This window comes from Sporobolomyces salmoneus, assembly GCF_050403485.1.
Source record: "Sporobolomyces salmoneus JCM6883 DNA, S_salmoneus_JCM6883_v1_ctg8, whole genome shotgun sequence".
Lineage (NCBI taxonomy): Eukaryota > Fungi > Basidiomycota > Microbotryomycetes > Sporidiobolales > Sporidiobolaceae > Sporobolomyces > Sporobolomyces salmoneus.
The window spans coordinates 337,322-349,782 of record NW_027481155.1 but is presented as its reverse complement, the minus strand read 5'-3'; the positions used below and the strand labels follow the sequence as shown (position 1 = coordinate 349,782).

Genomic DNA, 12,461 nt, shown 5'->3' with positions numbered 1-12,461 from the left:
TCGATAAATACCTATAGTCTACTACAAGATCTGACAGGGCGTATGATCTGTGACCTGTTGGAGGTAGAGGTGTTGATTCGGTCATCGAGGTATGAGAGATCGAAAAGTTGCGATCCGAACTCGGACTCGGAAGCGTCGCCGCTATCCGCGGGAAGCAAATGATTAGGAATCCCAAAGACGAGGCAGCGAGAATTGAATAGACGTGCAGATGAGGTGAAAATCCGATACGAAATCGTTTTGATTTTTCGCGAAACGAGGCAAGACTGAGTTACGACCACTCGCTTTTGCTCCTTTGGCTCCTCCTACTCCTCTCCCCTCGCAACAAGTTCACACTCCTTCGATCTGTTACACGAAATGACAGACTCGGACTGGATCAACGCGCGGCGTCAAATCTGGATTCAATGAGGGGGAAGTAACAGCCTGTTTCTACGCTTCCTGTCGATGTCTTCTTTATCTTCTCGCCAGGCTGACATACTCTGCACGAGACTAGAATTGAATCCGCAGGAAATCCTCCATATCTATCTACACAATCGTCTAAGCTTGTTCTTTCGCAATCATCTCGTGTGATTCAAACGGCGACGAATCGTAAGGACTCGAGTAAGTGCCAGTAACCTTCCCCTTCTTAGCCTTCCTGTTCCATTTCTCCTTCGCTGATCCTTCCTTGATGTCGAACGTCGTTTGAAGGTTGATCGATAGGCACATGAGAACCGCGAGGTATTCGGGAAGGACGAAGAGGATGTAGAAAACGGCTTTCCCGGAGGCCGAGAATGGGTGAGATGGGTCGCCGTAGAGGACGAGTCTGTAAACAGACGGAATGAGCTATTAGGGAAGGGATGTCAGCGGTGATTCTTCGCATGCAGAACAAAAGTTCCACATGTCGATTCTCTGGCAGTCTCTGCAGTGAAGTGTAAACGTACGAGGAAAGTACCGAGCGCCCCAAGGTAACCAGTTCGTCTCAAGTCAGAGACGCCGGTGATTTGAGCATAGATCGCGAGGGCTAGCGACACGAGAACGACTGCGAGAGCGATGCCAGCCGAAGCCCAGCTATAGGTGGACGACATCAGTCGGATAGACTTCGCACGAATTGTAAGGGATCAAACTGACCGACAATGTTTGAGAGTTTCGGCGAGATCGGGATCGGTCGTCGCCTTTGAAGTGCTTGAACCAGTCTGTCGAAGAGCCACAGATTCAGAACAGTTTCCAAGACGCCATAGATAGCCTTGAGTCTCGAAGGGAGCTTACATAGATGCCGAGGCCGATCGCGGTGTAAACTGCGAGATGAACGAGAAGGAGAAGGCGAGAGAGGTTGTCCTTTCTCCCTTCCGGGATCCAATCTCGGTAGATGTTGTACTTGACGAGAGTCGCGAAAGGTTCGAGGAGCAAGAGAAACCCACAGAGTAGGAAGATCTGTCGAAGAGAGAGTCAACTATGAGGAGATCGAATTGAGCAACGAGCGGGACTTACTTGCTCAGCGACGAATAGGCCTTCGCTCTCGTTTCCGTCCGCTTGCATAGCTCTCACGACAAAGGTGGCGATTCGGAGCGAAATGAAGATGGCCGGGCGAATGAGTACGAGTGTTCGAGACGATTTGCGACAGATTCGAAGGGTGAGTAAAGGGATCACAAGAGCGTAGGCAATGGTGAATATGATTGATCTGTAAACGAAGAAGCCATTCCACAGTCAAGGATTCGTCGTGGGGGTGCGCAATTAGAGAGAGAGATAAGAGGGAAGAAGCTCACGCTGCGAAATCTTGAGCCATTGTTGGAATGCCTCCCGTCAACGAGAAACCCTGAGGGAGACCATCTAGGGCTGTCGAATTCGTAGACATGCTGAATAGAGTGTCTGGTGAGAGATAGAACGAATGAATCTGCAATGAACGAACGAAGGAGAAGGGAGACGGTAGTTCCGAAGCATCGCCCCGTCGGCGGAAGTTTCGAAGGGGTGAGCATGGGGTGAGCCAAATTCAGCAGCAAAAGCAGACGCCCATTGTCTTTTGAACTATGAATAGTACTAAGTCAGTGCACGACCGGTGAGGTGTACTTCGAGTCTTTGAGCCATTCGAGTGGAAATCGTGGAAATACTCAAAAACTGGAGACGAGCGTCGATTCAGAGGAGCATGCGTGAATGGCGATAAGAACAGGAGGACTCGATTTCACTCAAGAGCTGCTGTACTAGGAGTGCTGGTGGAAGACTTCTTCTTCTTTGGCTTCGTCGTCGACGAAGGAGCTCCCGATTCCTTTTTCTTCTTTTTCTTGACCACCTTGAGCACCGTTCCTTCCGCCGCCTGTGTCTCTGCAGCTTTCTCCTCGACTTTCTCTTCCACTGCATTGTCCACCTTTTCCTCGACAGGCTCTATCCGAGGTGAAGGAGTCGTATTGAGGAATGTCGGCATCTCTCCATCAACGTCGACGAGCATTGGCGGAGGCGTCGGTTCTCGAGGAGGGGGAGTCGGAGGCTGGCGAGGAGTCGAGAGGTTGAGATCGAGTTTGACGATCGGGATGCTGTCGACGTCGTCTTCTTCCTCTTCCTCCTCGTATTCGTCGTCGTATCGTCGTGATGTCGAGGAACCTGCAATGTAGTAGGGATCTTCTCGCTGCCGTTCGAGGCGTTCGGATCGTTGCTGAAACATAGCGAGGACGTCGATGAGCGATCTGTCAGGCCGTAGAGAAACCAGCTAGCTTACCCTCTCGACTTCTTCTGAATTCTCCTCAACTCCTCTTCGCTTACTCGAACCCTTCTTGCTAGTTCCTTTTCCCTTCTTCTTCTTCGTTGTGACTTCCTCTGGCACGGTCCGTCTGAGAGGTCGACCGAAATCATCCACCGCTTCGTCCTCGCTAAACTCCAATCCGTCCTTCTCGGTTCCCCAGAGCGGATTGATAGTCACTTCGAGATCGAGTCCTTCCGGCAGCGTCACCATTCCTTGCGCTTTCGGATTGACGGGGTTCAATTCGTACTGGAAGAAGAGCGAATCGAGCATCGTAAGGCAAGCGGGAGGTCCACGTCGAGACGAAGCGAATCCATTCTCTCCTGTTTCCTCGTCGTCCGACTGTCCATCGAGACCTCCGTTTGAATCGACAATTGATCCAGGTGAATCGAGTCCTTTCCGAACGAGTTCGAGTAACCCGCGTAGCTCGGCTGCTCGTTCCAGCAATTCGAAATCGGTGCTTTGGGCGCATTCAGCGAGTTGACCTTCGAGAGCGTTCGTGATGGATCGAATCTGTTCGAGGTTTGATTCGTCCCAGTCGTGCGAGAGCGATGAGAGCCAATTTGCGTAGATTTTGAGCCCGTTGTGAATCCACAGCGAGAGAATGTGTGGAGGAAGGGAAGAGGTCGAGCTCGAGCCGAATAGAGAAGCTATGAGAGGTCGAGGGTCCGGTAGATCTCTGCTCAATCGACGTGAATCCGGATGAGCACGGAAACACACAGAGTAGTGATCAACGGAGAGAAAGATACTCACCGACAATACTCTCCACCGATCCACGCTGCCGCCCCGAGGACTTCTGCGGCCTCGATTCCATCTCCTTGATCCAACAAGTCTTCATCCTGAATCAACGCCGCCGCTTTCTGAGCCGCGTATGGTCGAATCGCACGCACTCGTGCAGCGACATCGATGAACTGATCTCGAAGTTTCGAACCGATCGAAGGTGTCCTCGGGGTATTCGATAGATCGGGTTGAATCGTGAGGGAAATGTAGGTGAGTTCGATTAGAATGTCGATGAGCCAAGCGAAATTCGAAACGTTGGCGTAGGTACCACTCGACGACATGCGAATGATGAGTAAGATGAGCGAGGATCGATACGAAGCTGAAAGAGTGGGAGTTGTCGAGGAAGTTGCAAGCGCGGCGTTCTCCGAAGCTTGTTGAGCTTTTTTGAGGGCATCCGCAGCCGAACTCGACGGCGAGTCAGACGGTCGAAGATGGGTCATTAATCGATTGACGATGCCTTGAAGATTCTGTCGATTAACCTTGATGATCGCAACGAGATGGAGATTAGCTCAAAGAACAGCGCTGGAATTCCGCTCGAACTGACCATTGTTTCCACGAGGTCTAATGCTCTCGAACGGATCGACATGTCAGGGTCGTCAACGCAATTGAGAATCGTGTCGTGGTGAGTCGAGATTAGGTGAGGGTGAGTTGGTGCGATTTTGACGAGAGCGACGAGAGCAATGTAGCGCACTGTAGCAGCCCGACCGATCAGAAAAGCTAGCTCTCAGGAGTAAGCGAGAAGGAAGGACTGACGATTTTGGTCAACATCCTCGAGGAAACCACCGAGTTTCTCAACACAAGTCGTTGCGAGAATCTCCCCTTCTCGACCATTCAGCATTCCTCCAACGATTGACGTCTGAATACATTCGTAGAGTAGAGACATGGCGGGAGTCGTCTCGATCAAGTCGGTTAAAGGAGGAACGAGTTTCTTGACGAGTCGAGGTTCTTCAGGAGTGAGAACGGCGAACTATCGAGAAAGGTCGAGCGCGGTTAGCTCTGTGTAAGAACGAGTTAATCTAGAACTTACGAGCTTAATGATCTTGATCAACATCCAGTTATTCGTGCCGCCGGTCAACAAACCAAACAACTCGGGCGCCAACGCGAGATATCGTCTCGGATCTTTCCTCGCCGCTTCACAAACCACGTTGACCGTCGCTCCTACGACTCCCATATCTTCGTCTGCCAATCTCTCCCTCAGCCGTTCGACCCACGGATCCTCGCCTCGCTCTTCTCTGCCCGAAGAGAGTTCTCGTACTCCTGGCCAACTTTTGACAATCCTCCACAACAGTAACACTGTTTGCTTCCGTACGGTCGGTCTAGAATGAGATAATAATGATAAGATGTCGGGAGCGAGATCGCGTGCGAGGGGAGGGGTCAAGAGGAGGGAGACGGAGGAAAGGGTCGAAGTGAGATGAGCGACGGTCGTCGAACTCGGAGAGGAGGAGAATACTGGGGTCGGAGGAGTGAGGAGATCCTGAACGAATGAAGTGCGTCAGTCCGAGCGTCTCTACGAAGCAGTGAAGGAGGAAACAGAGCAAACTTTTTTGACGAGATTCACGACGAGCACTGCTACTTCGGTTTCCTTGTCGAAACATTGAGAAGCCGCGAGGTAGCCGATGAATTTGATGTGGAACTTCGGGCTCGTCATACATTCCACAATCGCGAACGAAGCGAACGAGATCGAGTAACCCAGCATTTCCAACTGTTTCTCGAAAGAGAGTCAGTTTTGAAAAGTACCCGGGACAGGCTCGTTCGACTTACGTAGACCAACTTGAGCACAGCAGCTGCCTTGACATCCATGTCCTTGTTCGAGATCTCTTTGCGGCACTCGTCGAGAGCCTGTTGAACTACTCTAACCTCATCATTCTTGTTCGCCCGCAACGCCTTGATCAGGCCTGCAGATGGTCTCGATCAATACCGATAGAGCTCATGATTCATAGCAGAGTTCACTCACCGGCTACGTCCTGTTCAAACATTCAGAATCCGACTTTCAAGATCTCGAACGGTTCCGTCACCGATCTCTTTCTCGTCAATGTGCTTCCGTTCTTGCTCGAGGGGGTGTGGTCAATGAGTGGGGTTGAGGTTGCGCTGGAGAGGTCGGAGAGAATCGAGGTGAGAGAAGAAAGAAGAGAAATCAGCGGAAGGTGGGGGAGGAACTTCGATTCGAAGTTGAATCGCTAGAGCAATCAATCGCAGAGCTTCGATTGCAGCGTCGTCAGAAACAGAGCGAGGCGACGGCGCGAAAAGGATGAGAAAAAACGAGGAAAAGGGCAAACATTGCAATGCGAAGTTCCAAAATAAAGAGGACTTGAAGAGATTGACAACAACAGCCGTGATAGAGAGCGGAAAGTAGAGAGGCAAGGAGAGGATGATCAAGGCGCTCGAGCAACGAAAACCTCGATGTCAATCGAACCCAAATCGTCTTCATCTTCCATTCTTTCCCTCCCTTCGAGACGCCTCCGGACTTGCTTGAGTTCGTGCTCGCATTCCCTCTTCGCCAATTCCGCTTGTTGATACCTGAATTCGATTTCTGGGTCTTGCTGTCCGGCGAACATCGAGGCCCGTTGCCTTCGTTCCCTCCCGAACGTTCGAAGTCGGTCTTCGAAAGTCGGCAAGTTGGCCTCGAGTTTCTCCTGTAGTTTCCGGTCGAACGTAGGTTGCCAACCGAGTCGAGAGGTGATGATCTGAGCCAATCCAGCTCGTTCTCTGAGGTCTTCCGCCCATGTCTCAATCGAATTCATCGAGTCTCCGAGCTCTTTCTCCCGATTCGTCGAGAGGTCATCTCCTCCTTGGCTGCTCTCGTCATGTTCCGAGGGTTTCCTCCCCGACTCGCGAGCTTTGAGTGCTGCGTTCGCGATTCCCCATGAAGACGAATCGAGCCACTCGGCATATTGATGGAGAGCGAGGCGAGAGGTCAAAGTCGAATTGATGAGAATGGGATCGGAACCAGCAGCGAACTTTCCAAGAGAAGGGAGATTTGTAGAGAGGGTCGGCTCGGATGCGAGAGGGATATCGTCGGGAGAATGAGGCGAAGAGGGAAGTCGAGCTGTTAATCGACCAGTGGATCGTAAATCGCGAGCAGCGAGGGTCAGGTTGGATGGGATAACCGTGAGAGGTCGTGGGTTGATGAATTGATGCTCGAGGACGCTATCGAGGAGTTTCTGAACTAGCTCGTTTCCTCGGGTGAGCGCGAAGTCTACCTCGACAACCTCGATGTAGCCTATTCCTTGACAAGATACATGAGTTTCTCGAGGCGGTGCAAGTCAGACGACTATTCTTCGCTCACAGCCAGGCGATAACACACGTATGCACTCTTCGAGCACGTCGAGCCATTTGATCTCTATATTGAGACAGTTTCGATTGTCAGCTATCGATTGTATGGTCATAATAGGACGTTGGTAGACTGACCTGGAATGGCAAGGTTCATCCGAGCGATGCGAACGAAATCGAACTGATTGTCCAGAAAAGGAAGAGGCTCCTTCAGGAGATCGTGTTGGACGTGAGAGATTCTTCCGGCGAGATCCGGAGGGAGAAGGTCGTCTCTGATCTTTGTGGGTTCAGCATCGAGACCTGAGCAAAAGGACAAAGGTCGTTAGCCCACGAACTCGTCTTTAGGCAACGCTGGAGACTCACCGACGAAATACGTCTCCTCCCAGCCTGGCACGAGAGCCTGATTCAGCATCCAGTATCCAGCTCCGCAGCCAACGTCGAGTACTTTGCGAGGAGGAGGTCGAGAAATCGGGTTTCCTTCTGAATCTACTCTCGCATTCGCGGGAGAGTAAGCCACCGATTTCTCGAGCATAGACGTGAGTGTAGAGTCCCTGAAGATACGAAGTGAGCATCTTAAGCTGCGCGACGGGTCGAAAGGATTTCCGTTACTCACCAGTCGAGAGAAGGATTCCCGTAAGACAAGAAATAGGGCATGTCCCTCGCGTATTTCTGGACCTTAAGACTGTTCGTGGGGTAACGAGTCTTGTACCATTCTCCACTTTCTTCCGATGCAAAATCCTCTTCACTCTCGCTCATCGTCGTGGAAAGTCGAGGCGAATTGACGAAAAGCGATTCACTCCCTAACTCCGAATCGCCTCCTCCTCCTCCTCCTAGGTATCTACTCTCTCGTGCTTTCCGAACTATTCTCGAAGATCCGAGTTGGATCCTTGGGCGAGGTTGAGCAATCGGATTGGAGGAGGTTGAAGCGATATGGAAGGGAAAGGCCATGAGGCGGTTGGGCGTGCGTCTAGATCTGGTGAGTAGTCGAGATTCAATTCAGTATGTGCTGTTGCCGACACGAACGAGCGCTGGAGATGAAGAAGAGGATGAGAAAGGGATGTCGACTTACCGCGGGAGGGAGACCCCTACCCTGTGCACGAACCCACTCAGTACACTAGCACGATCTCCCGTCCAGCTACGCGTGATTGTGTGCGCTGGTCGAGCCGAGTTGAGGACCGGTTGCTCTTCTTAGATCAGCGGATTCGATATCACTTAGTCGAAGGCGGGTGCAGCTTGTGAGCTCGAGGTCGAAGCATCGGAGGGGAAAGCATGAGAGGTCGTAGTTCTGAAAGTCGGGGAACAAAGGGAAGAGGGAAGGTCCGAGTTTACCAAATCGCAGGGCGAATTTCGTTTTTTCGTCTTCGGCTCGCGAACTGCTCTCTTGCCTCGATTACTCGACACAGCTGCCAAGGAGACGGAAGTGTCTTCCCGAAAATCAGCAGAAAGGATGCGTACGTACGAGAGCCGAATAAGACTCACTGCCACCGGGCCTTCACTGGTTTCGCAAACCACCCAAAGACGCTGACTGCTATTGCGAGATAACTTCAGACCTCTGTCACGAGTGACTCCCGTCGGTGGTCGACCTGGAAGACCTGAAGCCGCCAGGTCCATCCGTTCTCAAGACATGCCGTCGACGCTTTGCGATCGCTCAGCTCGATGGATCGGTTCTCTACTGCTTCCTGTTGACCCTCATCCAGGCTAGGAGCTACTTCAAAATGCAACAGGAGCTCGCTCCCGGCGATGTGGACAAGAACGAGGGAAGGAAACTTGGGATGTGAGGCACTCGCTCGCAGAAATGACTCAGTAACGTTCGCGCTGCTATCTCCTACTTTGTCCAGGCTTCGTCGTCGCATTCTATCGAAGTAACTTTGCTCTCTCTGCGAAAGACGTGAGCAGGAAAGCTATAAATGCAAGAGTTCTCATTTCGCAACTTGCTCTGTCGACCATGACATTCCTTACTCTAGCCGCATAACTACCCGTCCGACCACAGTACCCGCCTTGAGGTCTTTGAATGTCTTCTCCATGACCTCGCCCGAGAACGCCCGCTCCTCGATCTCGCACTTGACCAGTCCTCGCTCGACAAACTGCAACGCTTCTTGAGCATCTGTTGGAGTGCCCACGTGAGTTCCGATCAGAGTGAGTTGTTTCTCGATCAGGAGAGCCGAATGTGTCCTAAAACGTGTCGAAAGAGGGTCAGACGCCAGGGCGAAAGAAGCTCAAGAAAGGAATGACTCACGAAAACTTTGTCAATCCTACTGCGGCGATCTTACCGAACACTCGAGCGTACTTGAGCGCATCGGTATAACCTCCCGAATGAGCGACGCAGACGATCGAGTGGTGAACACCTCCACCACTTAGTCTGATGACTTCCTCCACGACGTTCTTGGTTTTCGTGAAATCGACAAAGTGCTCAATCGCACCTGTTGCCCGAAGCTTTTCCTCCTTTGCGGTACTGTCGATTGCGATGACTCGAAGTCCGTAGCATTTGGCGTATTGACAGGCGAGGCTGATGAGCAAAGAAAGACGCTTATCAGTCAGGGTTGCGACACAGGTTGAGATACGATTGTGACATACTTTCCTAGACCACCTCCCGCTCCCGGTATAGCAATCTATGACGGCGGAACATCAGCGAGAGCGCGAGAGAAAAAGGGTTTTTACGGTCAAAGCTCACGAATTCGCCGGCCAGAGGATTCAACAGTTTCAACGCCTTGTTCACAGTCACCCCAGCACACCTGCGTCAGAGATAGAGGTTGGCTTTACGGGTCAGTAGACTGAAAATAGCTCGAAAGAAGAGAATTCCACCTCACAGGATTGGACATGCTTCGACGCAAGAGAGCGATTCAGGTATCGGTATCGCTTGAGCTGCTTTGGAAACGGTGTATTCTATCGTATGATGCAGTCGAAGAGTGATCAGCACCAGACAGAGAAGCGAATTCATGGGCAAAACTCACCCCCAAACGTTCCTTGAACGGTGAAACCTCGGAACCTGTTGCAGAACGCGCAAACGTCAGCGCTGACCATCAGATGACTCAGCTCGAACAAAGAGAACTTACCCAGCTTCGGGACACAGTGTCAAGCCGCCTTTCGAACAAGCTTCGCAAAAACCACAATTCGATGCGATAAAAGCGAGGCCGCACCTGTCTCCAATCTGCTTTCCCTCGACTCGACTCCCTAGCTTCACGATACGCCCTACTCCTTCGTGACCTCCTTGGAGCGGTCGAATAGGTGGAATATCGGTATCGGGATCTTCAGGAGTGTGAGCTTGAAGGTCGGAGTGACAGATCCCTATCCGTGTCCGACAGATCAGTCAGAGTGTGCTCTCGATGTACATTCAGTTGAGACCGACCTGCTGCTTCCACTTTGATCAACACCTCGTCCTCCTCAAGTTCCGGCATCTCAACCTCCTCGATTTCGTACTTTGAGCCGAGCTCTTTGAGGATAGCTGCCTTGAAGTATGTCGGTACGTCTGTCTTGGTCATGATTGCGTCGGACGGGAGGAGAAGAAGAGAAAGAGAGAGGTTTCTCGGGCTCCACAGCGGCGCTTATTTCAAAATGTTTTCGCGCGAGATACGATATCGACGATAGCCGCTGAGTCGATTCACTCGGAGTCTTCGTAGTCGTCTCGGTCCTTCCCTCTACGTACGTCGCCGCCGAAGAAGCGTTCTCTATGCGATGAGACTGAACTAGTTGCAACAGAGTGAGAGACAGAAAAAAAGAAAATCCAAAGCTTTTTCGACCCGAAGAGTCTCCTATTCCGATACCCAAACGGCAGCTGCGCCCATTCCCAAACCTGTACAGCACGATTGTTCAGCATTTGCTGTCTGGGAGAGATCGGGATGCGGAAAGTAGCTCACCGATACACATACTCTGAACGAGCACCTTGCCACCTCTCCTCTTGAGCTCGTGAAGACCTGTAGCAACTTGACGAGCTCCAGTACACTGAGACAACAATACACGGCGTTAGTTGACCCTTTCCTCCTCGTGATCAGCTCGAGCGATATTTGAACGTACTCCGAGAGGGTGTCCGAGAGCGATCGCACCACCATTGACGTTCGTTCGATCGAGAGGGAGTCCAAAGTGATCAATCATGTAACTGTACATCGAGGCGAAAGCTTCGTTGATTTCCCATAGATCGACGTCGTCCTTCGTGATACCGGCACGAGCGAGAACCTTAGGAATAGCGACAGAGGGTCCCTGTTTGGCGCAAACGAGCTCCGAGATCAGCACTGTCTTGCGATGATGTATAAAGAGCGAGACTCACAATACCCATGATACGGGGAGGGAGACCGGCGACCGAAGTGCAAACGTGTTTTCCGAGAATTTCGAGACCCAATTCTTCCGCCTTTCTCCTCGTCATCAATAAGACACCGGCGACACCATCAGTGATTTGCGAGGCGTTTCCTCCGGTCGTCGCTCCATTGCCCCATTGAGGGAAAGCAGCTTTGATCTTCGAAAGCTTCTCCTTGGTAGTTCCGGGTCGGATACCGTCATCCTTCGTAACGCGGACCTTGACTCGGGCAGGAGCAGGCCCTCCGGAGGCAGAAGGGGTAGCGGTAGGGAGAACGAGAGCATCGACGGGGAGGATCTCGGCGTCGAAAAGACCGGTCGCCTGAGCCTTCTCGGCACGTTGTTGGGAAAGAGCGGCGAGCTCATCCATACGTTCACGAGTGATGTTGAAGTCTGAACGTAAACGAATCAGCTTCAGAGATGTGTGTCAAAAGAGAGCGAGAAAACCAAGCTCACCCTTCGAGACGTTTTCAGAGGTCCAACCCATGGGGTATTGCGTGTCCTTCGCGACGGGGTGAGCAAGGACTTCGTCGGCAAAGTTGTCAGCTCCCTGTCAACGAACGAAGAATCGTCAGTTCCTTGGACGGGCGAGCAAGCGCAGAATCTGCGTCAACGAACCCTATCAGGACTGTGAAGGACCAACGATACGAATGACATCAGCTTCAACGTGTAAGAGAGAGCGCGGCGATTCGCGACTCACGTAGCACTCATGCTTTCGAACCCGACAGCGAGACCAACTTCGATTTCGCCATTCCTAATCGAGTTCGAGATGTTTTGAATAGCCATCAATCCAGAGGAGCAGAATCTATTCGAGGCGATTGTCGTCAGCTCGACGAACCCGATGTAATCCGGAGGCAGGGAAAAGCAAACGAACCGGTTAATGATTTGAAGAGGGACGGTATCAGGGATTCCAGCAGCAAGAGCGGCGGCCCTCGCATCGTAAGGAGCCTTGGGAGGGAGTACAGTACCTGATCATCCGCGCGAGGTGGTTAGAGAGTCAGCTCGCCGTGAGAAAGCGGTCAGCGAACGAGAAAAGGGGCTCACCGACGCAAATGTCTCCGATGAGAGCTGGGTCAATCTTCATCTCGGGGATAGATTTCTGTTCGCATCGTCTCGTAGTGGTCAGTCTCTGCGTACTACTGCGACACCAGTGAAGGACGTACGCGGAAGTATTCGAGCAGAAGTTCTTGAACACTCATGTCCTTGAATTGACCTTTCCTCGCACGTTGAAGAGGCGTACGACGAGCGAAAGTGACGACGACTGCGAATATAGCAACGGGTCAGCGTGCGTAGATCTCAGGTAACAAGAGTTCGAACTTACCATCGTCGGGAGATTTGCGGAGGAGTTTACTCTTGCTAGTACCGCGGATAGAGTCGACAGCAGAAGAGATGAGTCCAGACATCGTAGCTTGAGTGTGAG

The 12,461-nt window shown here is 51.9% G+C and overlaps 5 protein-coding genes across 5 annotated transcripts; all 5 read right to left on the bottom strand.

Annotated features, from left to right (window-relative positions):
- Nucleotides 1-534: 534 nt before the first annotated feature.
- Nucleotides 535-1,828, bottom strand: JCM6883_003459 (uncharacterized protein; the record flags this gene model as incomplete). Its single annotated transcript, XM_076630165.1, has 6 exons — nt 535-819; nt 918-1,044; nt 1,105-1,169; nt 1,243-1,407; nt 1,465-1,654; nt 1,740-1,828. The coding sequence occupies 6 exons, from the start codon at nt 1,826-1,828 to the stop codon at nt 535-537; spliced, it is 921 nt and encodes a 306-aa protein (XP_076489923.1).
- A 324-nt stretch (nt 1,829-2,152) lies between these two features.
- Nucleotides 2,153-5,460, bottom strand: APL5 (Apl5p; the record flags this gene model as incomplete). The annotated part of the gene is made up of 9 exons (XM_076630164.1): nt 2,153-2,620; nt 2,684-3,383; nt 3,458-3,963; nt 4,029-4,174; nt 4,238-4,451; nt 4,512-4,958; nt 5,025-5,186; nt 5,246-5,379; nt 5,439-5,460. 9 exons carry the CDS (start codon nt 5,458-5,460, stop codon nt 2,153-2,155), a joined length of 2,799 nt encoding a protein of 932 aa, XP_076489922.1.
- A 396-nt stretch (nt 5,461-5,856) lies between these two features.
- Nucleotides 5,857-7,702, bottom strand: JCM6883_003457 (class I SAM-dependent methyltransferase; the record flags this gene model as incomplete). The annotated part of the gene is made up of 5 exons (XM_076630163.1): nt 5,857-6,704; nt 6,771-6,824; nt 6,893-7,054; nt 7,118-7,305; nt 7,368-7,702. The coding sequence occupies 5 exons, from the start codon at nt 7,700-7,702 to the stop codon at nt 5,857-5,859; spliced, it is 1,587 nt and encodes a 528-aa protein (XP_076489921.1).
- Nucleotides 7,703-8,709: 1,007 nt separating this feature from the next.
- JCM6883_003456 (uncharacterized protein) lies at nt 8,710-10,233 on the bottom strand (the record flags this gene model as incomplete). The annotated part of the gene is made up of 8 exons (XM_076630162.1): nt 8,710-8,926; nt 8,991-9,260; nt 9,329-9,363; nt 9,426-9,486; nt 9,562-9,637; nt 9,706-9,740; nt 9,808-10,039; nt 10,101-10,233. 8 exons carry the CDS (start codon nt 10,231-10,233, stop codon nt 8,710-8,712), a joined length of 1,059 nt encoding a protein of 352 aa, XP_076489920.1.
- A 270-nt stretch (nt 10,234-10,503) lies between these two features.
- JCM6883_003455 (thiolase family protein) lies at nt 10,504-12,444 on the bottom strand (the record flags this gene model as incomplete). Its single annotated transcript, XM_076630161.1, has 11 exons — nt 10,504-10,544; nt 10,609-10,693; nt 10,766-10,948; nt 11,016-11,434; nt 11,498-11,591; nt 11,660-11,669; nt 11,742-11,846; nt 11,916-12,009; nt 12,086-12,140; nt 12,205-12,302; nt 12,363-12,444. The coding sequence occupies 11 exons, from the start codon at nt 12,442-12,444 to the stop codon at nt 10,504-10,506; spliced, it is 1,266 nt and encodes a 421-aa protein (XP_076489919.1).
- Nucleotides 12,445-12,461: the final 17 nt, after the last annotated feature.